This window comes from Hyperolius riggenbachi, chromosome 5 (assembly GCF_040937935.1).
Source record: "Hyperolius riggenbachi isolate aHypRig1 chromosome 5, aHypRig1.pri, whole genome shotgun sequence".
Lineage (NCBI taxonomy): Eukaryota > Metazoa > Chordata > Amphibia > Anura > Hyperoliidae > Hyperolius > Hyperolius riggenbachi.
In genome coordinates, this window is record NC_090650.1 from 14,116,957 (window position 1) to 14,144,155 (window position 27,199).

General features: G+C 46.3%; 1 protein-coding gene across 2 annotated transcripts in view; it reads right to left on the bottom strand.

Moving 5' to 3' along the window:
- AGMO (alkylglycerol monooxygenase) overlaps positions 1–27,199 on the bottom strand; it is a 292,271-nt gene that overhangs the window by 242,921 nt on the left and 22,151 nt on the right. For both annotated transcript variants that reach the window (XM_068235102.1, XM_068235103.1), the window contains exon 3: positions 13,888–14,039. In XM_068235102.1, coding sequence (XP_068091203.1) covers positions 13,888–14,039 — 152 coding nt within the window. The remainder of the gene's footprint in view (positions 1–13,887; positions 14,040–27,199) is intronic.

Genomic DNA, 27,199 nt, shown 5'->3' on the forward strand with positions numbered 1-27,199 from the left:
TTTATTTCCTTTTAAACAATACCAGTTGCCTGGCAGCCCTGCTGGTCTATTTGGCTGCTGTAGTGTCTGAACACCCCCAGAAGCATGCAGCTAATCTTGTAATGTCAGAGCATCTGATCTGCTGCATGCTTGTTCAGGGGCTATGGATAAAAGTATTAGAGGCTAAGGATCAGCAGTGCTGCCAGGTAACTTGTATTGCTTAAAAGGAAATAAATATGGCATCCTCCATATACCTCTCCATACAGTTGTCCTTTAAAGGGAACCTTAACTGAGAGGGAAATGGATGTTTCCTTTTAAAGAGAACCTGTACTGAGTAAAAATATTTAAAATAAACACATGAGGTAACTTCAAATGAACATTGCATAGTTACCTTGCCATCAGTTCCTCTCAGAAGCTCACCATTTTCTTCTGACAATAATCCCTTCCAGTTCTGACAACATTTGTCAGATCTGAAATATATCAGTTGCTGTCAGTAAAATATCAGTTGCTGTCAGTTATAGCTGAGAGGAAAACTGATGTGCCAGGTAATGTCCATGTTTCCCTATGGCTCAAGTGGGCGATGTTACAGTTTAACTGTGTGCTGACCAGAAAGCTGTTATGGGTAATGGCCATTTTCAAAATGGAGGACGGAAAATTCCCTTGATCACAGTGGACAAACAGGACGCGGGACAGGAGAAAGAAACTGAGGAGTAGACTACATGGGAGGTAAGTATGACTTGTGTATGCTTATTTTGACTTTTCATTTTCAGTTCAGGTTTTCTTTAAGCTATACCAGTTGCCCGGCAGTCCTGCTAATCTCCCGGGCTGCAGTAGTGGCTGAATCACACACCTGAAAGAAGCATGCAGCTAATCCAGTCAGGCAACTGGTATTATTTGAAAATGAAAAATCCATATCCTTCTCAGTTTAAGTTCCCTTTAAGTGCGATTTTGCATATATTTTCCGATTTGCGGCAAAACTAACATAATTCAAACTAGTGTGCTCCCACCCTGAAAATGACATTACGATTGATTGCTTGTGTGCGCACAAACCAAAAATTGTCTCTATCGAGTGAACGTAAATAAGAAGTAGACCAGAAGTTGAACTTTAAACCTAATGAAAGAGAAAAGCAGAAAATGTCATTGTTTATAGTGTCACTTAGGGGCATTTGTTTAGGAAAACTGTGTCTGGAAAAGCGTAAAGCAGCGCTGAGCGAGCTCCAATCCCCGCATGTCATCCGATCATCTGTGGCCGTCAGCGACACCCACGCCCATCCCGTGTATCTGGTAGCTTGTTGGACGCCAGCTACGGGGTTTAATATAAAAGCTGGCAGCGAGATGCTGGGAATAAAGTGTTGTGTGAGAAGGAGACAGAACAGAAGCCTTACATCACGGCATGCCCTTTCTGAGGAGAAACTCTGCACTCTAATAATAGGGACAATCGCTTCACCTTCAATCCATGCTCACATTAGCGAAGGAAAAATGATGTTGAAAATCATTTTTTTCCTTTTTTTGTCTTCTTTATGTTTTGTGAAGTTATATTTAAATTTCTTTTTTGCTCATTATGAACATAATTAATTTGGTTAAAGGCGTATCTGCAGTGGTGCAGGAGTGGCATGTGCCATGGGCGCCGCTTACAGGGGGAGCTGCACTGTAGCATCATTGGTGTTCTCCATACAGATTCTAGTTTTTATCTGGGGGACAATCTGCTGCCTGGTAAATCTTTTTGGGGGGCAAGCTGCTTTTCTATTATGTGGGGGATATATAGGCTGACCTCTAGCGATATTCCATAGGCCATGCTTCACTTTGGAGGGGCGCATTTTAATGTTTGCCACAGCAGCTGTTTTCCCTAGATACGCCTCAGAATTTCGTTCTGATGCCCTACTATGCTAGGCCAGCAATGGTTTGCCACTCCTCAGTGGATTTACATGCCCCTCCCCTAAAAAGCCACGCCTCAGTGTCAAGGGCATAACTACAGGGGAGCAGCCCTGTAAGGGCGGTCACAACTACTACCACACTCCATCTGATTAAGGGGACCATTATTTCCTTGCCCCTCCCTGTATTGCCATTTTCTTCCACAGAGGTCAGCTGGTAAGGCTGTTGTCTTCAGGACCAGCGCTACCATAGAGGCAAAGGCGTCAATTGCCCAGGGCCCACAAGCGCTGTGAGGGAAGGCAGGAAGTGCGACCCGCACCAGGTGGGGTGACCCCGGCCGCCCTGAGCACTGAGAGAGGGGGGGGGGCGCTAAAATGGACGGGGGAGTCAGCCACGGGGAGGGCAGCTCGACATCTCCCTCCCTTCCTCTCCCCGGGCCGCCCTCCGTACTCCTCCCTCGGACTGCAGAGTTAGTGCAGGGAAGTGCTGTAAATAGTCAGAACTCACCTCCCAGGTTCCAACCGCCGCTCATTCGCCGCCGGTCTTCTCCTCTGCATAGACGTCGATACACACGCTGCTTCCTGTTCAGCATGAAGCAACGTATGTATCAGCGTCTATGCAGAGGAGGAGACCAGCGGCGAGTGAGCGGCAATTGGAACCTGGGAGGTGAGTTCTGACTATTTACAGCACTTCCCTGCGCTAACTCTGCAGTTGGAGGGGGGGGGAGCACGGAGGGCAGCCCGGGGAGAGGAAGGGAGGGAGATGTCGAGCAGCCCGCCCCGCGGCTGACTCCCCCCTCCATTATGGGATCTAACCTATACTGGGGGGCAGCTACCTAATCTAACCTATACTGGGGGCAGCTACCTAATCTAACCTATACTGGGGGGCAGCTACCTAATCTAACCTATACTGGGGGGCAGCTACCTATCTAACCTATACTGGGGCAGCTATTCTGTTTACTTATATTAGCCCACTACCTTACTGTTACACAGTTACATTACAGTTCGCCCCGCCCAAGTGATGTCATGGCCACACCCATTTTTTTGCCGCGGCGCACTTTTTTTTTTTGGGGGGGGGGGGGGGGTCGGTAAATTATTTGCACCGGGTGTCAAATACTCTAGCTACGTCACTGCCGGGGCTACGACCTCTGCAGGTGCCCCGCAACGCTCTCCCTGTCAATGCTTCCTGTATTTATCGATCTCAGCGGGCCGGCAGGAAGCGGCTGCACATACCATGCACACTCTGAGGGCCTTTTTCCACTAGCAATCGCTAGCGTTCACGCTGAACGCTAGCCAGGGCCGGGCCGAGGCATAGGCTGGAGAGGCTCCAGCCTCAGGGCGCAGTGTAGGAGGGGGCGCAGAATTCATTCAGCTGTCATTCCTAATTGTGTTTGAAGCAGAAAGAAATATGAAAAGGGGATATATGGCAGTGACTGCAAGCCAGATAACTAGAGATTAAGGTGTTGGGGGCCCTGGGATGCCTCTTAGTCTAATAGCAATCAGTGTGTGATGGCGGGGGTGGGAGGGATGGAGGGGCGCACTTTGGTGTCTCAGCCTTGGGTGCTGGAGGACCTTGTCCCAGCTCTGACGCTAGCGATTGCTGAATCGCAAAATGCAGGAAAGTTCCGGTGATTGCGTTCACGATTTTGCTATGCTGTAGTGTGCATAGCAAAATCGCGGCAAATATCGCTCGGCAGCACGATCGCGTTTGAGCCAAAAACGAATCGCGGTAGTGGAAATAACCTACCGCGATTCCTATGTTATGTTATGTTATATTGGGGCCCCTTAAACCGGCCCTGATTGTCTTTGTTGTAGGATTTCAGCCTTTGACCAAAGTTTGAATCCCGTACGTAAAACAGTAAGGATTCTTTTGGCATGGCGTCTAAATGATCCTGGTCGCCTGTGGATCGCGTCGTAAGCTAAGCCAGTAAAAAGGGCACATATGAGCCGAAATTTTCAAAATTTCGCGTTACTATAATTACGCATGCGAAATTTGCTATTACGATGCGAAATTATGGTAGCGTAATTGCCATTAAAATCGTAATTCAAAATACCGTAAGCGTAATTTTCAACGCGTAATTTCGCGTTTCGTTCATAATGTAATTTCGCGTTAAACCATAAAGTAATTTCGCGTTAAACCATAACGTAATTTCGCATTTCTTCCTAATTTCGCGAATTTCGTAATTACTTGTTAGCAGGGTTGCTCGCGAATTTTCGGCAAAGGCATTTTCGTCTGCATGGCGAATTTTGATGCGAAAGATCACTACATGGCGAATTTTATATGCGAAATAGCATTCCGTAATGCAAAAACGACGCGAAAATTAACGCTTACAGTAATATGAACTATCGCGAAATTACGTTATGTAACTACGCTTACAAACGGTTGCACACAAGGCAAACGTAATTTCGCGATACCCACTGTAATGCGAAAATTACGCTTACGTGGAATTTCGCGAAATCCTTCTTCATTACGATTATGTACTTACGGCCATAATCGTAATTACAGTGGCTGGATAGTGTAATGGTTAAGGGCTCTGCCTCTGACACAGGAGACCTGGGTTCGAATCTCGGCTCTGCCTGTTCAGTAAGCCTGCACCTATTCAGTAGGAGATCTTGGGCAAGTCTCCCTAACACTGCTACTGCCTATAGGGCGCGTCCTAGTGGCTGCAGCTCTGGCGCTTTGAGTCCGCCAGGAGAAAAGCGCAATATAAATGTTCTGTGTTTGTCTGCTGTGTTTGTAATTACGCGAAATTTCGCGAAATCGTAATTACGTCATTACGCTCGTCCGTTATAGGCCGCAATAATTATATCTGCAATTATTGGCAATGATCGGCATGGCTACCCACAATTCAAATCACGACTATACATAGCGGGTATGGTGGGGGTGAGGTTAAGGGTTAAGCACCACAAGGAATGGGGGATTAAGTGTTAGGTGCCACGGGGGGTGGGGGGTTAAGGGCTAGGCACCACTGGGGGAATAAGTGTTAGAAACCACCAGGGAGTTAGGCGCAGGTAGAGGGATAGGCATTAGGTAACAAGTGCCAGGCCACAGTCCTGACGACTCGCAACGCACACACGAGTGCGACCCACGCACACCCACAAATTGCGCGCCTGTCCCCCACCGCTGTCCGAAGTCTGCCAACATGTGCAACGTACACAGGGGGACAGAGGAGGACGGTAAGGACGGGGGTTTCATTATATAGGGGCTCCCATTATATAGGGGCTCCCAGCCCCTCCTCCTGAGTTTCCTATTTGCATAATAAGTAGTAGCAGATTTGCATATGATTTGCATCTGAATTGAATTGAATATTTAGGTGCTGCACACTGAGCTGGTGGTCATTTCGGATGCAGCCATAGTGGTATGCGCTGGCGTTCACCTTGCTGTTCAACCAAATGTAAGTTACACATTTTTTTGCTTAGCTGCTCAAAAGGTTTTAAATTTAGATTAGGTCACTTGCCCGGAGGTTTGCCTCACCGTGGCGCAAGTGTCTAGTATAATATACTTTGCATGCAAACCATATTGGAAGCTAAAGTTCCTCCTAGTTTAATAAATGTTAGCACTTGTCTTGGATGCAGGGCATGCATTTTTCAGTCTAGCAGAGGCGGTGTATGCCTGTGCGATTAACCATTCAATTGCAGCATGTGTTTAGGGACGCGCAGCCTTTCCCCCCACCTTTTCTTACCTTGTAACTATGTAACTGTCAGGTTAGCTGCTCCCAGCCCCTCCTCCTGAGTTTCCTGTTTGCATAATAAGTAGTAGCAGATTTGCATCTGATTTGCATCTGAATTGAATGCAAAGTATGCAGAAAATCTATTAGGTGCTGCACACTGAGCTGGTGGTCATTTCGGATGCAGCCTTAGTGGTATGCACTGGCGTTCTCCTCGCTGTTCATCCAAATATAAGTTACACATTTTTTTGCTTAGCTGCTCCCAAGGTTTTAAATTTAGGTTAGGTCACTTGCCCGGAGGTTTGCCTCACTGTGGCGCAAGTGTCTAGTATAATATACTTTGCATGCAAACCATATTGGAAGCTAAAGTTCCTCCTAGTGTAATAAATGTTAGCACTTGTCTTGGATGCAGGGCATGCATTTTTCAGTCTACCAGAGGCGGTGTATGCCTGTGCAATTAACCATTCAATTGCAGCATGTGTTTAGGGATGCACAACCTTTCCCCCCACCTTTTCTTATCATTATATAGTATACTTACCATTTCATAATTCTATCCTTTTTGTTGCTTATACACGTACTGAACAGTTATATACAATATATTCTGATTGAATACAATTTGACAATCACACACTATGTAGCTGGTCTGAATTTTCCAACATGTCCAATCTCAAAAAAGTGAAAAAATTTGGAAATTTGATTAGATTTCTCAATCAAAAAACAATTTTTTTTTACATTTTTCTGTAAAACCGATCATTTTAATTGAATCGGGGTAAAATCAAACAGAAAAATTCTAATATGTGTGGCACTGGCAACCTTAAAGGACAAACAACTGACGTGAGAAGACTATGGAGGCAGCCATATTTATTTCCTGTTAAACAATACTATTTGCCTGCCAGCCCTGCTGATCTATTTGGCTGCAGTGGTGTCTGAATCACACCAGAGACAAGCATGCAGCTAGTCTTGTCAGATCTGGAAATAATGTTAGAACCATCTGATCTGCTGCATGCTTGTTCAGGGGCTACGGATAAAAGTATTAGATTCGAGGCAGAGGATCAGCACGACAGCCAGGCAACTGGTATGCTTAAAAGGAAATCAATATGGCCAGGCTCGGACATGGCCGGCGGGAGCTCGGGATTTCGCCCGGTAGGCCTCCTTTTCTGTGGCCCCTAGGGGCCCAAGCACTGCAGGAGGGGGCACAGCGCAGGAAGGAGGAGCAGTGGCGGACACAGAGCAGCGGGGAGGGGGGTCTTCCCCTCCTCCCTCACCTGGGGGCCCCCCTTCCATGCTTCCCCCTCCAAGCTACAATGTGCAGCGGGTGGCAGACCAGAGCAGCAGCGAGCGGGGAACCGATCAACTTACTACTTCCTGGTTCCCGCTCTGCGTGCCACTGCTCTGGTCTTCTCTGCTGTACTGTCCAATCACGCTCTCACTGTGCTTCCTGTGAGAGCGTGATTGGACAGCAGAGAAGACCAGACCAGAGCAGCGGCAGGCAGAGCGGGATGCAGGAAATAGTAAGTAGAAGGTTTCTGCTCGCTCGCTGCCGCCCGCTGCACATTCTAGCCTGGAGGGGGGAACGGCGAAGAGGGGGGGGGGGGCCCAGGTAGGTGAGGGGGGGGGGGAAGACTGCTCTTCAATCTGGTTGCATTTCGGGCAAAAATCTGCCGACAGCGGGCCCCAGGCTAAAGCTTTCCTGGTGGGCCCTTAGGGCCCTTTTCCACTAGCAATCGCTAGCGTTCGCGCTAAACGTTAGCGATTGCGATTCAGCAAAAGTACACAATTTCCCGGCCGGCAATTTCCCGATGTTTGCAATTGCAATTGTGCTATGCTATGCACTGCATAGCAAAATCGTGGCAAGAATCGTTCTGCAGCGCGAGCGCGATTTAGTAAAAAACGAATTGTGGTAGTGGAAATTACCTACCGTGATTCCTATGTTATTTAGCAAACCGTAGCGATTCTAAAATCGCTAGCGATTTGCAATTTTGCGATTCAGCAATCGCAAACGCTGTAGTGGAAAAGGGCCCTTAGTGTTCCAGTCCGAACCTGAATATGGTTCTATACCCCTCTCATTTTAGTAGTCCTTTAAGGGTGGTCAGAAATAGCAGCCTCCCTGTTTCTCTCATACATGACAGAGGGAAGCAGTCACAATACAGGAGTCAGGACAAGCTCTCCCCCAGAGGTCAGACATGGCCGCCACAGCTTGGTGTCGGGCTGAGGTGAAGCCATTGGCTGCTGGGGACATATGGTGCTTTCATTAGCGGCGATGGAAAGAATGGATAGCTGCAGTGACGAGGTTTAGAGGAAATCTGATGAGCTCTGTTTTCGGGCTGCTCTCCATAGGATGTGAGGGAACACAATCCACACACAGGCAGCAGTGAGCTCATGAGGCGGCAGTGTTTAGATTGGAGGTTTCATCCAGTCAGGACTCCAAAGTTCAGCAGGTCTGTTTATCTAGGAAGGTTAACCCCCTTCCTGCTGGGCGACCAGTGATGAGGAGTCACCTGCTTTATGCTTTCTTTTTTTCCGGCCTGTAGGTTTAGGTTCCTTTCGCACATGGAAGTGGTGTGTAGCATCGAGGTACTATCCCCGGCCGCAGCCTGTCGCAGTGGCCATTATTGACTGGCCACAGTACCCCCATTAACATACCTCCCAACTTTTTGAGATGAGAAAGAGGGACACATTAATACACTTCCCCTGCCACGCCTCTAACCACGCCCCCGCCACACCCTTAGCCACGCATACCACTAAACATTCATAAGATGTAAATTTAGAATTCAAACCACACTGGTCCATTCTACCTCCACTAGTTTTTCTTCATATTAACATTTGAAGCTGCAGCCAAATAGACCAGCAGGGCTGCCACAACTGATATTGCTTAAAAGGAAATAAATATGGCAGCCTCCATATACCTCTCTCTTCAGTTGTGCTTTACTATTGGGAAGACCAAAATGTATTTATTCTTAAAAAACGCGAATGCAATCGCTGCACAAAGCGATTTTGTGAGCATTTTGCGTTTTTCCTATACCTTCCATTGAGGCGGAATCGCCTCAAAATGGTCCATGCAGCGCTTCTCTGAGCGAATCGGAAACGAACCGCTCAGATGTGAACTGTCATAGAGAATCATTGCACAAGCGTTCTTAGGGCGATATTTAAAGAGAAACTTGATCCAAGAATTGAACTTTATCCCAATCAGTAGCTGATACCCCCTTTTACATGAGAAATCTATTCCTTTTCTCAAACAGACCATCAGGGGGCGCTGTATGACTGATATTGTGGTGAAACCCCTCCCACAAGAAGCTCTGAGGACCGTGGTACTCCTGGCAGTTTCCTGTCTGTGAACCTTGTTGCTTGTGGGAAATAGCTGTTTACATCTCTTTCCAACTGCCAAAAAAGCATGCAGCAGCTACATCACCTGCCAGCAGTAAAAATGTCACCATGTAATGAATGTCCGAATGTAAATCAGGGATTTAAAAGATTTTACAATGGGCAAACACTGACTAAATCATTTATACATAATTATTGTAAAAATGAAGCACTTTTTTTATTACATTATTTTCACTGGAGTTCCTCTTTAAAATCGCCAGCGTTTGAAAAAAGGGCAAAAGGTGTGAATGAGCTCTAAAAGTGATTTGAACAGTGATTTTGTTAAACGTTTTTCAGGCAAATTAACTTTTAGGCCTCTTTCACAGCGTGACGTTAAAGTCGCACGTTAGAAAATGTTTTAACGTGGACTAACGCACAGCAATACTAAGTCTGTGCGACATTCACAGTGCACACGTTGCGTTTGTGTGTAACGTGTAGCAGTATTAGAAAGTGCTGCATGCTGTGCGTTATACACGTTATTAGCTGCGTTGGACTGTTTGCACATGCTCAGTAATGACCTGGAAGCATACTTTTCATTGCCTGTATGCCTACTGTATGCGACGACAGCAGGGCATAGAGTTGCGTTTTGACATTTTTGGGAAGTTGCATTGTTTGTTTGCCTTGCGACTTTAACGTCGCATCAAAACGCAATGTCCCAGTGTGAAAGTAGCCTAAGGGTAGGAACACACTAGGCAGAATCGCATCAAAGACATTCAGTTCTGGGTCAAAGATTGCACTTCATGCTTTGTCTGCACACACAACATCACAAATCGTAAAACAAAAACACATACATAATAGCTTGCAAAAACTGCAAATTGCACAAAAAATAACAGTAATCGCTTCACAAAATCGCTTAGCACTTGCGATTCGTAGTGTGAACTTAGTCAGCTCGGGTCCTGCAGCAGCTTGCGCACCCACGAAATATTATCACAAAACATCTTATTCATTTACAGGTCATGTATACCCCGGCCTGTGCTTCCTGCAAGAAATAATCATGTTATTTCACCAAGGCTCTGGCTGTAACATAAAAAAATGGCTCGTAATCCATCAATCCCCCCAGAAATTGCAAAACTTTATGATAGTTACATTTTTATGCAACTCAAAGTTAATATTATACACAGCTTTGTGTAAGAAAAAAAAACCTGGCCAACTGCCACCTGGCCAATCATCAAAACTCATCATGTCCCTTCACAATCTCCAAACCGCTGGTAATTTCAGCCACGTTTAACCCCGGAGAGCCCTAAAAAAACATGGCTTTGTGTTCTGAGGCTACTATGTGTTTCTGTAAAATGCTGTGTGACTCTGTAACACTTTGGGAATAGCAAGTAGGAACAGTGAGATATTTAAAGTGAAACTGCACTTTTACTGAGAAGAAGGCAGTCCTTGTCGTATAGCTGTGCACATGACACAGGTTAATGACAAGCCTTATTTCTGCTTGCTTACAGCATGCAGCATATGTGTATGGAAAATAGCTATTCCACAGACTTTCCAACCGATGCCGTGCTACTGGACAATCCAAGATTGCTGTCGGTCACTGTATTAAGCCCATGGCTGGATTTTAGGCAAGGCCATGGCCTAGGGCAGCAGGAAGAAAGGGGCGGGCAGCGGCTGGCACACTCATTCAGTCAAGCTGTCAAACATGTGAGCCACATCGGTCTGGCAAGTGTCTGGGACTCGGTGAATGAAGGGGCCGCTTACTGCCTGTGACCTGAGCTGTCAGTTGCCGTCACTGCCTGGAGGCTCTTCAAGTCCAAATCTTCCCTCCACCCAACTTCAACCTATCAGAGCTGTAGAGGGGTGGGAAATGTCATTACATATAACTAAACGCAGAGCTGGGACAAGGTCCTTCAGCACCCAAGGCTGAGACACCAAAGTGCGCCCCTCCATCCCTCCCAGCCCAGCCGTCACACACTGATTGCTATTAGAGTAAGAGGCGCCCCAGGGTCCCCAACACCTTAATCTCTAGTTATCTGGCTTGCAGTCACTGCCATGTATCCCCTTTTCTTATTTCTCTCTGCTTTAAACACAATAGGGGAATGATAGCTGAGTGAGTTGTGCGCCCCTCCTACACTGCGCCCTGAGGCTGAAGCCTCTCTCGCCTCTCACCGGCCCTGCCCTGTGCCCCCTCCTACACTGCACCCTGAGGCTGCAGCCTCTCTCGCCTCTGCCTCAGCCCGGCCCTGTGCCCCCTCCTACACTGCGCCCTGAGGCTGCAGCCTCTCTCGCCTCTGCCCGGCCCTGTGCCCCCTCCTACACTGCGCCCTGCAGCCTCTCTCGCCTCTGCCCGGGCCCTGACTATACGTAACTCGGTAATGGCTGGGGAGGTAACTCAGGGCCACTGGGGCTGACGGATAGGTCAGGGAAACCACATGTTAGAGAGAGGGACCTTCTTGAAAAACAATAGAAACTTAGATGAAGCTATAGCAAGGCAGGAGAGCAGAGAGACAATCAGGTATGCAAATTGCCTGTGCTATGTCATTTAAAATACGCACCATCAAGTAATTAAGGTGCCCAATAATGACGCAATTTTTATACGGAATGATCAACCTTCCAATCCGACAATTGTGATCAGAAGTAACCAATTCCAAAGCATCGATTGAACCCATCATTGGAATAAAATGTATAACCAATCCTATCATTTTAGATGGAATTGATCCACAAAACAGATTGATAAAACGATTGACAAATCGATCATTTGTAATCGATTGGACCATCAAACTGTCCAGTATGAACAATCGGAACGGTGATTGTTCAGTAAAAATGCATTGTTAATGGGCACCTTTAAATAAATTGCAACGGCAACCTACATACTGTAATACTGGGGTAACATCTGCTACCTACAGTGGGGTGGGCACTAGGTAGGAGGGGGGGGGGCACCCCTTGGAATCTCCACCTCTAGTGCTGTAGAGCCTTCTCTTGGCCCCGCCTCTTACTATCAACATGCCATAGTAACGCGCACAATCATTTTTAATAGGTAAAGCTAGAAAAAGCAACATAAAACATCAGACTAATCTTGGCTGTTCAAAAAACCAATCATTAGACTTCCTCGTGCTACTCTCTTAAATTGGACCTAAACTCTGAACAACTTCTCTGCTCTAAAATACAAGACACAGCATGAACTCACTTCCACAATCAGTACGAGAGGCTCCTTCTCTGGACAGCTTTAAAAAAAGGCTAAAAACTCACCTGTTTTCCCGAGCCTTTGAGACTGCATAATGCAGGGTCACAGCGCTTTGAGTCCCCAGGGAGAAAAGCGCTATATAAATATTATTGTTATTGTTATGATAAGCTTTAGGGGGAAAAAAAATTATTTGTTACAACTTATAGAAATCTTTAACTTCTTGCCGACCGCTTCACGCCAATTGGCATGAACGCGGCGGCAGCCCCAGGACTTATCCACGCCGATTGGCGTGAACGGCCTTCTATGGGGCTAGCAGGAAGCATATCACAGCCGATCGCAGTGATTGGCTGGCCGGGGGAGGGAAGTAAAAAAAATTAAAAAAATACACTTTTTTATTAAAAAAGTAACAACTTAAATATTTGTAATAGAAAAAATAAATAAACATTAGGGGAGTGATCAGAGCCCAACCAACAGAGAGCTCTGGAAGAAAAGGGGATCACTTGTGTAATGAGTTGTGCGGCCCTGCAGCAAGACCTGAAAGCTGCAGTGGCCCAATTTAGGAAAAATGGGCTGGTCTTTAAGGGGGGTTTAACACCGCGGTCCATAAGTGGTTAAAAAACACCCTGTAATGTTAACTTTCTGCACATTCATTTCTAGGATCACAGAAAAGGTTAACTTTGTTTACATATTATCACTGCACCCTTGGCACAGTTTAGGCACAGCTCACAGTCCTCATGCACACTTGCCAATAACTTACTGATAATGGCTGATTAGACAGGCTGATCTCCCTAAGCACACACAGAGTGAATCACTTTAAAGTGGATCCGAGATGAACTTTTACTCATTGCATAATTGTGTTCCTTTCCTACTGTTTATAGGGCATTCCTCAAGCCAAACACTTTTTCGTTTTTGTTTTAATACTCTAATTCCCTATAAACTAAACAAGTCACGCCTACAGGTTTTCAGAGAGCCTTGGCATTTTCAGACAGTAGCAAGGGCTCATGGGAGCTCAGTCTGGGCAGGAGGAGGGGGGGGTATTACTAGCCAGAGATTTCAGAGGCAGAGGGGAGGAGGGAGGAGGAGGGGGGGGGTTTCTCAAGATACAGATAAGCCTGCCTCTATGTAATGTTTACAAACAACATAGCTGCTGTCATTGTATCACAGTAAGAAATAATCATATTCTATTAAAGCTGTTTTCAGCTAGATTTGCTATGTAAACTATCTAAACGTTAGATACGATATATAGACAAGTTACTTGTTATAGTTAGTTTTTCATCTCAGATCTGCTTTAAAGAGGAACTCCAGTGAAAATAATGTAATAAAAAAGTGCTTCATTTTTACAATAATTATGTATAAATGATTTCGTCAGTGTTTGCTCATTGTAAAATCTTTCCTCTCCCAGATTTACATTCTGACATTTATCACATGGTGACATTTTTACTGTGGGCAGGTTATGTAGCTGCTTCTAGCTGTTTTGGCTGTTAGAGACAGCTGTAAACAGCCATTTCCTGTCTGTGAACATTGTTACATTGTGGCAGTTTGCTCAGAGTACCGCGGTACCAGAGCCTCTTGTGGGAGGGGTTTCATCACACAATCAGTCATACAGTGCCCCCTGATGGTCTGTTTGTGAAATCCAATAGATTTGTCATGTAAAAGGGGGTATCAGCTACTGATTGGGATAAAGTTCAATTCTTGGCCGGAGTTTCTCTTTAAGAGCTCTTTCACACAAACGGCTAATCGGTGCGCCAGTTTAGCCCTGCCATGGAAGATGCTGGCACTACAAATGGACAATGAGATGCAAACAATTTTGAGTTGATGCAACATCACGCAAGTGTTGAATGCAAATGTCTGCAGCTTGAAGATTGACAAATGTTGATGTTTTCCTTACCGTGTGCCATCCGGTGAAACCAATAATAACCAAAGTCAACGCCCAGGTAGGTTAACCACCACGTCCATTGAGAGTCCCAAGGAAGTTCTGTCACCCTGAAGTTGTTCCATATGTACATGTAGGTGGTCAGTTCCACGCTTCTGAACACAACGCTGTGCAAGACAGAAGAATATCGCCATTAGTCCCATCTCACATCTCTGCGCAAGCATCAAAATTACAGATGTATGTTTGTGGCTATAAGAATAAAATACACCTTTAACAGCTATGCATTCTGCATATTTGTCCATATTTGTTTTGCTGTAATGGTGCACATCAAAGAACTGAACAAAAATCGTTACAAAAAAAAAAAAAAAAATCGTTCGAAATTCACATCGAACATGTTGGAAATAATCAATTTGGCAAGCAAATCTGCCAGAAAATTGTATGGAGTGTACCATTTGGACTAATCCATCTCTTCATGGAGCATTCTCAGCAAGGTCTTTATTCTTTATAAAGACACTCCCTGAAAAGATATGAAGGTGCTGGCCACCTCCCTGCTCACTGTAAACTTTTTCGGCAGTTGAACGGAGCAACTTCCGTTCACTAAGTTTTTTTGAAAATTGATATTCCAGATAATCCCCCATGAGGAGATGGGCTAGTCCAAAATCTGTCGTCAGATTTATACTACTGTACTTACTGTTAAGTGACAGCAACATAGGAGAGAAGCAATGTATGGCTCATTTTACTCTGGAAGAAACGTACTTCTTATCTGTATAGGTTTACATATATTTACAATTTTAAGATTTTCGCAACAGTGGTCCATTACCAAGTTGACGTTACAAAGGGGCAGCTTTGGCACATTGCTGTTGCTGGAAAACAACACCGTACAGCCTAGATGCCTCCCCTCACCCACCTTTCTCCTTCAAACCAACATTTCCATTTCATATATCTGTGGCCTTTTTTATTTCTTTACCGTACAAAGCTTCCAGAATCCCTTTGAATTATTTTCAGGGACAGAGCCTCACTTTTCCTTGGCTGGAGACTTGCTGTTCCCCTTCAGTTTATCAACGGTGTAAAAAAAAATAGTAAGCATTACAGAAAAAAGAAAAAAAAAATGTGAACAGAAAGGAGAAGTACAAAGCCTCTCGTTACCAGATGAAAATCTGGCTTTGCAGATGAAAAAAGGGGGGATTTCGGTAGTATGGTTTCAATTGTGTCGTTTTTATTTTTTTTCCTTGGGATAATGGGGGCTGCCATTTGCGACGCAGAGTCAGTGTTGGTCCCTGGAATCTCCTGTTTCCTGCACAGGTGCCAGGCCTTAAACAGACCCTCAATTTACAGCTCTGTCAGTGAACAGAGGAGCGCTGACACAAATCGATGCAAAACATGCGCGCATTTCTACAGCCGAGACTGCCTTTGTAACGGAGGGGCTCTGGTGAGCACTCTGAGCAGCAAAAACTTCTACAAGAGCAGGTCACAAGCCGGCTCTGTGCAAGATTAGACTATGGGCTTGATTCACAAAGCGGTGCTAACCTACTTAGCACGTCTAAAGTCTTTAGACGTGCTAACCAGGGTGCTACGTAGGTTAGCACTGGATTTCTCAATCAGATCACGCGCAAAGTTTTGTGCGTAAAGTTTTGCGCGCGCAAAGTCTTATGTGCGCGCTAAGTCCCATAGGCATTAATGGGCACTTTGCGCGGAGCGCCCTGCGCTCTGTGCAGTGCGCGCGTAAAGTTTTACGCGCATAAAGTTTTGTGCGCGAAAAGCTCGTTTAGACATGCTAAGAGGTTTTCTTTTCACAGGCGTGCTAACAGTTAGCACTGCTTTGTGAATCAAGCCCTATGACTCTTATTATTATGTTTTCCGAAAGTGCAAATATCTTCTGTGCGGCTATGCAAATAAATATATTACAAACAAGTTATGAGAACAATCATGGACAAAATAAATAAATAAATACAGATAGTCCCAGACTAACGAACGACCCGCCGAAAGGCCTGAAACTGTGCAACTTGATTCTGAGGGAATAAGTGCAAAAACATTTTATTTTTCTTTCAGACCTTATAGTTTTGAGAAGATCAATTTCAAAAATGTGATTCCTCTAGGTGGCGTTCCTTCACACTATAGTTGGACAGGCCTGTCAGGGCGGGTGCTGGGTAGGGGTGGCTGTTGAAGGCCTAGGAGGGGTGGGGAGGTATTTTGGGGGTTTTGGGGGGGCACATTTTTGTGTGTATTTTAACATTGATATGTGAAGGATTAATAATAAAGTTTTGTACATTTTTTCTAAAGTGTTTTATATAATTTTTTTTCAGTCGGGTCATACTCACCTTTATATACATCTCACCGTGTTTGTTTATATTACAAACAAGTTACGAGAACAAACATGGACAAAATAAATAAATACAGGTAGTCCCAGACTAACGAACAACCCGCCAAAAGGCCTGAAACTGTGAAACTTGATTCTGAGGGAATAAGTGCAAAAACATTTTATTTTTCTTTCAGACCTTATAGTTCTGAGAAGATCAATTTAAAAAAATTTCAAGGAAAAAAAAATGTTTTTAAAGGGTCCCTGAACAGACAAGCAAAATGGAAATCTGCACTTACCTGGGGCTTCCTCCAACCCCCCCCTCCCCCCCGTAGCCCACGAACAAGGCCCACTATCACCAGCTGGCCCCAGACCGACAACATCCTAAGCTCACTCGCAGCAAGTGAGTTAAAGTCGCCAACTATTGCGGGTGGGCCGAATTACTTTTAAAACCGATCTTCCCGTTGTTCAGTTCACTCGAGTCTCGTGGTAAAGAAAGTTTTACGTTAACTGGTCTTTTTAAGAAACTTTTATGGTTAATGAGTTTTGTGAGTTTTATTATTAAAGTGGAAAAAGGAAAATAATTTAAACCCCGGTTAATAGCGCCCCCGGCCCTTTCAACTGCCCTCCAGTGTGTTGTGTCATTTATTTAGTTAAGTAAGGTAATTATGTAATAACCGCATGCAACCCCCGTGCGTCTGCCTGAAAGAGCAACGTGCGGGACTTGGCCGAAGATCAGCAGCCTAATAAACGGGTTACAATAACAATTGGACAGATTCACAAAGCATCGGTAAAACGCGTGTGCGCATACAGCGCAAACAAGCTTTATTGTGTGCTACGCCAACTGCACAACACATGCTGCAAATAGTGCAACTTGCTTTACATGGATAACTTGCAGAGCTGCTTGTGTGTCACAATATTCACTGGCACATATAGGGGTGCTAAATCCACCCCTCAATGTCCCCCGTTGAAGGGGTATAAGAATTAGCCACAGTGTTTTTACACGAGCCTAGTGCTTCTTTTTATCAAGGAGAGCGACCAGCTGAGGTCCTGACGGAACACCCCGAGTGGAGTCGGGGTCATAGTCTCCACCTGCTGCCATTGGTCGGTTGCCTCTAGCCACCCCCCTTTGTGAGTAGACCGTTTGCTAAACTCTTTACAAAAATTGTGTTACTTTTACATACTGCACCACTGGGCTCCCGTTTTCTCTCTTGTATCTTTTGATCCAGGGTGCTCACACACCCCATCTACTTTGGTTTACAATATTAACTGTAACACTGTAACTGCGCTTACTTATTTGCAGAGCACCTGGTAAGCCTTAAAGGGGCACTATGGTGAAAAACTGTAAAATGTAAAATATGTGCAAACATAGACAAATAAGAAGTACGTTTTTCCCCAGAGTAAAATGAGCCATAGATTACTTTTCTCCTATGTTGCCGTCACAGCTTACAGTAGGGTGTAGAAATCTGACAGAAGTGACAGGTTTTGGACCAGTCCATCTCTTCATAGGGGATTCTCAGCAAGGCCTTTATTCTTTATAAAGATATTCCCTAAAAAGGATTTAAACAATGATGCTGGCCAGCCTCCCTGCTCGCTACACAGTTTTTTGGCAGTTGGACAGTGCAAATGCTATTCACTAAGTGCTTTTAAAAATAAAAAAAAATCCCTGAGAATTCTCCCATGAAGAGATGGGCTAGTCCAAAACCTTGTCAGATTTCTACTACTTACTGACTACTAAGTGTCAGCAACATAGGAGAAAAGTAATTTATGGCTCATTTTACTCTGGAAAACAACGTGCTTCTTACTTGTCTATGTTTGCACATATTTAAAATTTTTTGCTATAGTGCCCCTTTAAGGTGGCCACTAATGATGCAATTTGTCGAAGGATCATACATGAAGATTTTTCATATAAACAATCAGAAATGATCATTTTAGTCCACTAATGGACTCTTAACTGATCAGATTAATTAAATCAATGTGATTATCGGATCAATTTCATTAATCTGATTGGATTGGTTAGGAGATTTTTGTCCATAAGTGGTCCCAAATAATCATTTATGGCCACCTTTATGTTCCATGAGTGCACATCTCAGTTGTACTGATGTTTTGTTAAACCATCCCAGTGTGCCAGATAAATATCGCAGATACCAGCATTTTATTATTATTTTTATAGCGCCAACACCTTCCATAGTGCTGTACAGAGTACAAAAACATCTAATAATGGGGAGCATAGCTAAATGAAATGTTCAAAACAGTGTACAGTATCCAGCAATACAAATCCACACATAGCTGATGTGTTGTTTGAGACATCACTAATACTGGTACATGTTCATATGATAAATTACAGCGGAATTAGAAACACTAGGAGGAGGTCTGTGCCCTTGCAAGCTCACACTGTACAGGGTAGTGGGGTGGAGATATTAGGGCAGGAGACACAGGGGTTAGTAGATGAAGCGATGAACCTCCAGTGTTACCTTTAGCAAATTATAGGCTTATCTGAACAGGCGTGTATTGTATGTTTGAAGGTTTCCAGGCTTGAAGCATGACGGACAGGCTGTGGGAGAGAGTTCCAAAGAAGAGGTGAAGCTCCTGAGAAGTCCTGGAGTGAGATAAGGTGACCAAGCTAGAAGGCAAGAGGGTCTCCTGGGAGGAGCGAAGGTTCTGGATGGAGATTAGCGAGGAAATGGAGGGGATCGCTTATGTAGAGTTTTCTATGATAGGGTCAGGAGTTTGAACTGAATCCTTTTAAAACAGGTCGAGGTTCCCTCACAGTCCCTTTGCTTCACGTAAAACCATAATTAGCAATGGTCAGTCCAATGGAAACAATTCTGGTTAAAGGGACTCCAAGCACCTCTCATGGGCATGCCTTTAAAGAGACTCCGACTAATACTGCAAAGTACTTAAACATGCATACCTTTCTGTAGCTTGTGCTCTCCTCTTTCATTTGAATCGCCGTTCTACACCAAATAGTTTTCGTTCGATTTCAATTTAAAAATCGCAGCTGCCATCTTGGCTGTGTTATAACTTCCGGGTCACCCCTGTCTTTGTTGTTAGAGAATTGCATCACTGAATGAAGCAGGAAGAGGAAGTGACACGCATGGCCATTGCTCCAGAGAGGTCATAGCACAACTTTGTTGGAAGTTATGTGTCTTAAAGGCATGCCCATGAGAGGTGCTCGGAGTCCCTTTAAGGGTACTTTTCTACAAGCTGCGATCAGCTTCGGTAAACTGATCACAGCTGTTTTGCCGATCACAGTGAGCACTGCGATAACATGCAAATCGCGGTGCTCATTTCCCACTTGTGCATGTCGTTTTTTATGAATCGCAATTATTGGGCTGTGCGATTCTCCCGCTGTCCATTCCCTGCGGCTTATTACACAGTCGCCGGTAGTGGAAATTGTGGATTGCGCGCTCGCAAACGCAGCGGGATTGTGGTTGCCACTGCGCTTCCCAGTGGAAGACTTCACGCAGCGTGATTACAGCCTGGCACTGAACTAATCAAAAGCACCATTTCAACAACAGAAGGATGCGTGCGTCGAACGCCAAGTGAAACTGATATCCCTGACTCTGCAAACTTGGCCTAATTGACTCAATCAAGAGGCATTGCTCATGCAAATTTGCATTTGCTTTCGCTCTTTAAGAGTCTTACAACTAATTACACCGCAAAATGTTGCCCTGCGGGGAATGTGGTGCGGATTAATCCCCACAGGGCAAAACTTTGCGTTGTAATTAGTTATAAGACACTGCATATTCTGGCAAGTGAAAGCAAATGCAAATTTGCATGAGCAATGCCTCTTGATTGAGCCAAATAGGGCATATTCACAGTGGGATGTTGAGTTGTGATGCGAAGTTAAAGTCGCAACGCAGCATTACAACACAACGCAAAAAAAGGTGATAAAACACATTAACGATACGTTACCATGGCATACAGAAGTTAGGCCCCGTTCACACTTGCGGTTTAGTAAAAACCGCACCGGATGTCCGGACCGCACCGTATCCGGACCGGACCTGATCCGTACGGTTCCTATCCGGATCCGGTCCGTTTGCATCCGGTTTCCGTGCGGTGTGAACACGGTTGCGGTCCGAATCCGGTTTCTTAAGGAGATAACATCCTTTTAATTACCTGGGGTCTGGGAGGTCAGCAGAAGGGTCTGGGGTCATTGTTGGAGACAGGTGGACGTGTGGAGACCATCCGTGGATACAGAGACTGCAGTTGGGACCATGGATCCAGGCATTTTTTACTCGTAAACCTGGGAATTCTCTCTGTTGTTCGCCTCCTTCAGACATATCAGACATGTTGCTGGCAAAAAGAGCTCCAGCATGAAATCGCTGCTGCCCCACTCTTCGCTGGGCCCATGTGGTCCCCATCCAAAATGCATAGGAAGTGGGGTAGAACGTCCGGTTTTTGTAGCCAGTGTGTTGTGCGCTCTCCGGCTCTCATTGCTTTGTATTGGCCGGATGGTGCAGTCCGGCTCCGCTCCGGATACGGCTGCCGGAGGAGCCGGACCAAAAAATAGCGCATGTTGGAACGGACGCCGGAGTCCGGATCCGGCCCGGATCCGGTCCGGCTCCGGTCCGGCAGAACGGACGCATGTGAACGGACGCATAGGCTTTCATTGCCATGCCGTGCGTTCGTTCCGTCCGTTCTGAAAGCGGTCCGGCTCCGGCACGGCGATTCCGGACGGCCACCGCTAATGTGAACCGGGCCATACAGTGGAGCATACAGGCAATTTAAAGTGGGAATGTCACCATAAAAATCAAATTTCAACAGCAACTGGTCTGAGTGTATAAGTGATAAAGATGCTAATCCTGCAATCAAAACTTTCAAAACTTTTTCTGCTGTTATGGTTTGGTGTTATCACATACTTAAGGAGCACTGGCCCTAGTGCCAAACAGTGCCAAACAGTTGAATGCTGGGAGTTCTTTTTATCTATAATCTATTCCTCCTCTTCCCTTTATTTCCCTGCCTAGCTGCCTATCTGAAACATGATCCCCTACTCACTTGTGTTTACAAGCAAGGCTAAGGTGACTCAGCGATTGGAGGAGGAAAAAAAAAAAAAAAGCAAAGGGCAGAAATGACATCAGGATTTAGCCTAGTGGGCAAAAGACATGGTTCCCACCAGGAACAGAATTCTCTTCATTTACTATATACAATTCACTGAAATCGAAACGTGGACAGTACAATACATGTGTTATGTAAGTAGATCAAGTATTTATCTACTTATATAAGTGTTCTTTTCCCTGGCATAGTATGGCCGATCCTCCTGCTTTAAAGTATGCCTCTCTGTATCTGCTTCAGGTCTGTGTTTAGAGGTAAGGAACTGCAAGCAGTGAGTTTACAACGCAATGTTAACGTCGCACTGTGAATGTCGCATAGGCTTAACATCACAGTGCAATAACCTGCGTTATAATGACTTTATAACGCAGGACAATAACGTCCCACTGTGAATGCAACCTCAGGTCAAGTTTGCTAAGCCAGATATATCAGCTTTCACTTGGTGTTCGAATGCACACACTCTATTGTTGCTCCAATCAAAAGCACTGTCTGTCTATTTTGATTTACCCAATTCAAAGCTGCACACATTTTGCATCATAGTTGCATGCAAGTCGAAATTCTTTGCAAGTCATGCTTCATCAGTAATCATAACATCTCCACCTCTGACTCAGCAGAAACCTTTGTGACAGAGAACACCGGTGTGATTAATCGGTTATCTGTAGGCCAGATAGAAGCTCTGCACAGCTCACAAATGTTTATCCCTGTAGCCCTTATCTCCTTTAGGAGATAAGACTGCTGCTAAATGCAAAACTACACCTCTAGCCATGGTGTAATAATAGGGGCTAGGAGGCTATCACAGCACCGGGGCCCATGAAACTGAGGGACCCACATGGGGGCCCATACTCTAATGCACATTGTTCCAAGGCACAGTGTATTGACCTGAGGAAGCGGGCTAGTACCAGTGATACGTGTTGTCTATCTGTGTTTTGAATTAAAAAACTTTTTCCAGTTGAGCTGGTGTCCTATTTTCCCGAGAGGTAAGAGAAGGCCTCTGTCTTTTAGAATTTTTTTTATATATACTCAGTGGCGTAGCTAAGGAGCTGTGGGCCCCGATGCAAGTTTTACAATGGGGCCCCCCAAGCACTCTATACATAACAATTGATATGGCGCACCAAAACCTGCCAAGGACAACCACAGTGTCAGAGGTGCAAGAAGGGGATGGGGAACAGCTTGTTAATGATTACCCCCAAGCACTCTATACATAGCAATCCCTGCCAATGGCAACTACAGTGTCAGAGGTGCAAGAAGGGGATGGGGAGCAGCTTGTTACTGATTACCCCCAAGCACTCTATACATAGCATTTCCCGCCAATGGCAACCACAGTGTCAGAGGTGCAAGAAGGGGATGGGGAGCAGCTTGTTACTGATTACCCCCAAGCACTCTATACATAGCAATCCCTGCCAATGGCAACTACAGTGTCAGAGGTGCAAGAAGGGGATGGGGAACAGCTTGTTACTGATTACCCCCAAGTAGTGTTGGGCGAACAGTGTTCGCCACTGTTCGGGTTCTGCAGAACATCACCCTGTTCGGGTGATGTTCGAGTTCGGCCGAACACCTGACGGTGCTCGGCCAAACCGTTCGGCCACATGGCCGAACTAAGAGCGCATGGCCGAACGTTCCCCGAACGTTCGGCTAGCGCTGTGATTGGCCGAACGGGTCACGTGGTTCGGGCCCGAACGCGCTCTGATTGGCCGAACGGTCACGTGGTTCGGGTAAATAAATACCCGAACCACGTCATATCTCCGCCATTTGTCTGTGGGTTTAGCTTTGGGTAGGCAGGCAGGGTAGTTCGCTCTCCAGCCACGCTAGCCAGGGTCCCCCCCAGTCATTGTGTGTCGCTGCTGGGAACAGTAGTACACCGCTCGCTCAGCCACACTATATATAGCATTGTTTACTGCCACTGTGTACCTCACTCAGCCACGCTATATATATAGCATTGTGTTTTCTGACACTCTGTGTACACGGCTTAGCCTGACTAATATAGCATTGTGTGTACTGCCACTGTGCACCTTGCTCAGCCACGCTATATATAGCATTGTGTGTACTGCCACTGTGCACCTCGCTCAGCCACGCTATATATAGCATTGTGTGTACTGCCACTGTGCACCTCGCTCAGCCACGCTATATATATAGCATTGTGTTTTCTGACACTCTGTGTACACGGCTTAGCCTGACTAATATAGCATTGTGTGTACTGCCACTGTGCACCTCGCTCAGCCACGCAATATATAGCATTGTGTGTACTGCCACTGTGCACCTCGCTCAGCCACGCTATATATAGCATTGTGTGTACTGCCACTGTGCACCTCGCTCAGCCACGCTATATATATAGCATTGTGTTTTCTGACACTCTGTGTACACGGCTTAGCCTGACTAATATAGCATTGTGTGTACTGCCACTGTGCACCTCGCTCAGCCACGCTATATATAGCATTGTGTGTACTGCCACTGTGCACCTCGCTCAGCCACGCTATATATAGCATTGTGTGTACTGCCACTGTGCACCTCGCTCAGCCACGCTATATATAGCATTGTGTTTTCTGACACTCTGTGTACACGGCTTAGCCTGACTAATATAGCATTGTGTGTACTGCCACTGTGCACCTCGCTCAGCCACGCTATATATAGCATTGTGTTTTCTGACACTCTGTGTACACGGCTTAGCCTGGCTATATAGCATTGTGTGTACTGCCACTGTGCACCTCGCTCAGCCACGCTATATATAGCATTGTGTTTACTGCCACTCTGTGTACACCGCTCAGCCAGACTATATACCGTTGTTTACTGACACTCTGTGTACACCGCTCAGCCAGACTATATACCATTGTTTACTGACACTCTGTGTACACGGCTCAGCCTGACTATAAAGCATTGTGTGTACTGCCACTGTGCACCTCGCTCAGCCACGCTATATATAGCATTGTGTTTTCTGACACTCTGTGTACACGGCTTAGCCTGACTATATAGCATTGTGTGTACTGCCACTGTGCACCTCGCTCAGCCACGCTATATATAGCATTGTGTTTACTGCCACTCTGTGTACACCGCTCAGCCAGACTATATACCGTTGTTTACTGACACTCTGTGTACACCGCTCAGCCAGACTATATACCATTGTTTACTGACACTCTGTGTACACGGCTCAGCCTGACTATAAAGCATTGTGTGTACTGCCACTGTGCACCTCGCTCAGCCACGCTATAAATAGCATTGTGTTTTCTGACACTCTGTGTACACCGCTCAGCCAGACTATATACCATTGTTTACTGACACTCTGTGTACACGGCTCAGCCTGACTATAAAGCATTGTGTGTACTGCCACTGTGCACCTCGCTCAGCCACGCTATATATAGCATTGTGTTTTCTGACACTCTGTGTACACGGCTTAGCCTGGCTATATAGCATTGTGTGTACTGCCACTGTGCACCTCGCTCAGCCACGCTATATATAGCATTGTGTTTACTGCCACTGTGCACCTCGCTCAGCCACGCTATATATAGCATTGTGTTTACTGCCACTCTGTGTACACCGCTCAGCCAGACTATATACCGTTGTTTACTGACACTCTGTGTACACCGCTCAGCCAGACTATATACCATTGTTTACTGACACTCTGTGTACACGGCTCAGCCTGACTATAAAGCATTGTGTGTACTGCCACTGTGCACCTCGCTCAGCCACGCTATATATAGCATTGTGTTTTCTGACACTCTGTGTACACGGCTTAGCCTGACTATATAGCATTGTGTGTACTGCCACTGTGCACCTCGCTCAGCCACGCTATATATAGCATTGTGTTTTCTGACACTCTGTGTACACGGCTTAGCCTGACTATATAGCATTGTGTGTACTGCCACTGTGCACCTCGCTCAGCCACGCTATATATAGCATTGTGTTTTCTGACACTCTGTGTACACGGCTTAGCCAGACTATATAGCATTGTGTGTACTGCCACTCTGTGTACACCGCTCAGCCAGACTATATAGCATTGTGTTTACTTCCACTCTGTGTCTGCTGGGCCTGGGAACAGTAGTACACCGCTCACCCGCCACTGTATAGCATTGTGCTCTGTGTCGCTGCTGGGAATAGTGGTACACCGCTCACCCGCCACTGTATAGCATTGTGCTCTGTGTCGCTGCTGGGAATAGTGGTACTGTATAGCATTTCTGTACTGCCACTGTACTGCTGCCAGTCAGCGTGTACTGTAAGGATAAGTGAAATGAGGAAGAAATCCGGTGAAAGAGGAAGGGGCAAGGGAAGAGGTGTTTCCCCTGACGGTTCACGTAAAGGCCACAGGGGAGCACCCAAGAAAACCCACTCAATACCGCCCATGTTGTCCAGGACAACAACCCTCACAAATCCAAAAGAACAGGACCAGATAATTACTTGGATGACCTCTCAAGCGTCCAGCAGTGGGTTAAGCAGCACCAGCACATCACGCATGAGGTCCGAGTCCTCAGCCAGTTACAAGGAGCCAGTGGGCACAAAGCTGACACAACCGGCAGCGACACCACGCACACAACTGCCAGATAACCAGTCCTATGAATTACCTCAGGACACAATGGGGTATTCGCAGGAGCTATTCCCAGCCCAACAAACTTCCACCTATGAAAGGTCAATGGAGGAACAGCCAGAAATGTTGTGCCCGGATTCACAACCATTAACTGTGGGAAATGCACCGCGCACTGAAATACAAGGCGAGTCCGAGGAGGACTCGGAAACCCAAATCCCAGAGCAAGTTGGGCAGGAGGGGTTGCAATTGCAGGAGGTCGGCCGACAAGATCTGGAAGACGACGTTGGAGTGAGCTGCGCAGAGGTTGTTCTGGGGAGCTCTACTCCACGGCGGCGGCCCCCCACAATGACATATGACGAGTTTGAGGAGATGGAAGAGGAGGGTATGGACAATGTGGACAGAGACCCAGATTTTATTTGTGAACGAGAACATCGCCGTCGTAGCAGCAGCACAGATGAGTCTGTTGAAGAACCCACTGCTGCACGAGTTCGCCTTGTGCCACAAGGTAGGCGGCGCGCAATTTCAGGCACCACAAGCGTGGAAGTTCAAGTGAGAGGCAAAAGAGGAGGAAACAGAAATCGCCAGCAAGGAGGCAGGTGCTCCAAAGTCTGGGCTTTCTTTGAAGACTGCACTGAGGATGTTACCATGGCGATTTGCAAGGTGTGCAAGACTCGCCTGAGCAGGGGGAAAAGTATTAACAACCTCTCCACCACCAGCATGAGCCGCCACATGCTATCCAAACATCCCACTCTGTGGGCAAACGCGGCAGGACAGGGTACCAGCAACACTGCCTCCCTTGGGTTCACCAGACTCACCACCAGACCCGCCTCAGCAGCAGCAGTAGCCCAGCCATTGCGTGGTTCACAACATTCACAAACATCAGACGACGCTGACACTGTCACTTTCCGGAGTAGTGCTCTTGAGGTCTCCCAGTGTTCATCAAACACAACAACCAACAGCCCTTCCGTGTGCAGCGCTACGGTTCAGTTGTCTGTGTCGGAGATGTTTGAGCGCAAGAGGAAATTGCCAGCAAATGACCCCCGGGCCGTGGCAGTAACAGCCAGCATAGCCAAGCTTCTGGCCTGCGAAATGCTGCCATATCGAGTGGTGGAGACAAACAGCTTCAAGGGCATGATGTCAGTGGCCATCCCACGTTACGTGGTTCCCAGCCGCTACCACTTTGCGCGCTCTGCAGTGCCTGAGTTGCATGAGCACGTGGTCAGCAAAATAACCCGAAGCTTGAAGAATGCCGTTGCCTGCAAGGTTCACCTCACCACTGACACTTGGACGAGTGCGTTCGGACAGGGTCGATACATCTCCCTTACCGCGCACTGGGTGAACCTTGTGGAGCCTGGCAGCGATTCCTCACCTGCTACGGCGCGGGTGTTGCCCACGCCGCAAACAGCTGCACCGCCGTCCCTCCCACTGGATAACAACAGCAGCACCTACCTCTCTGACTCCTT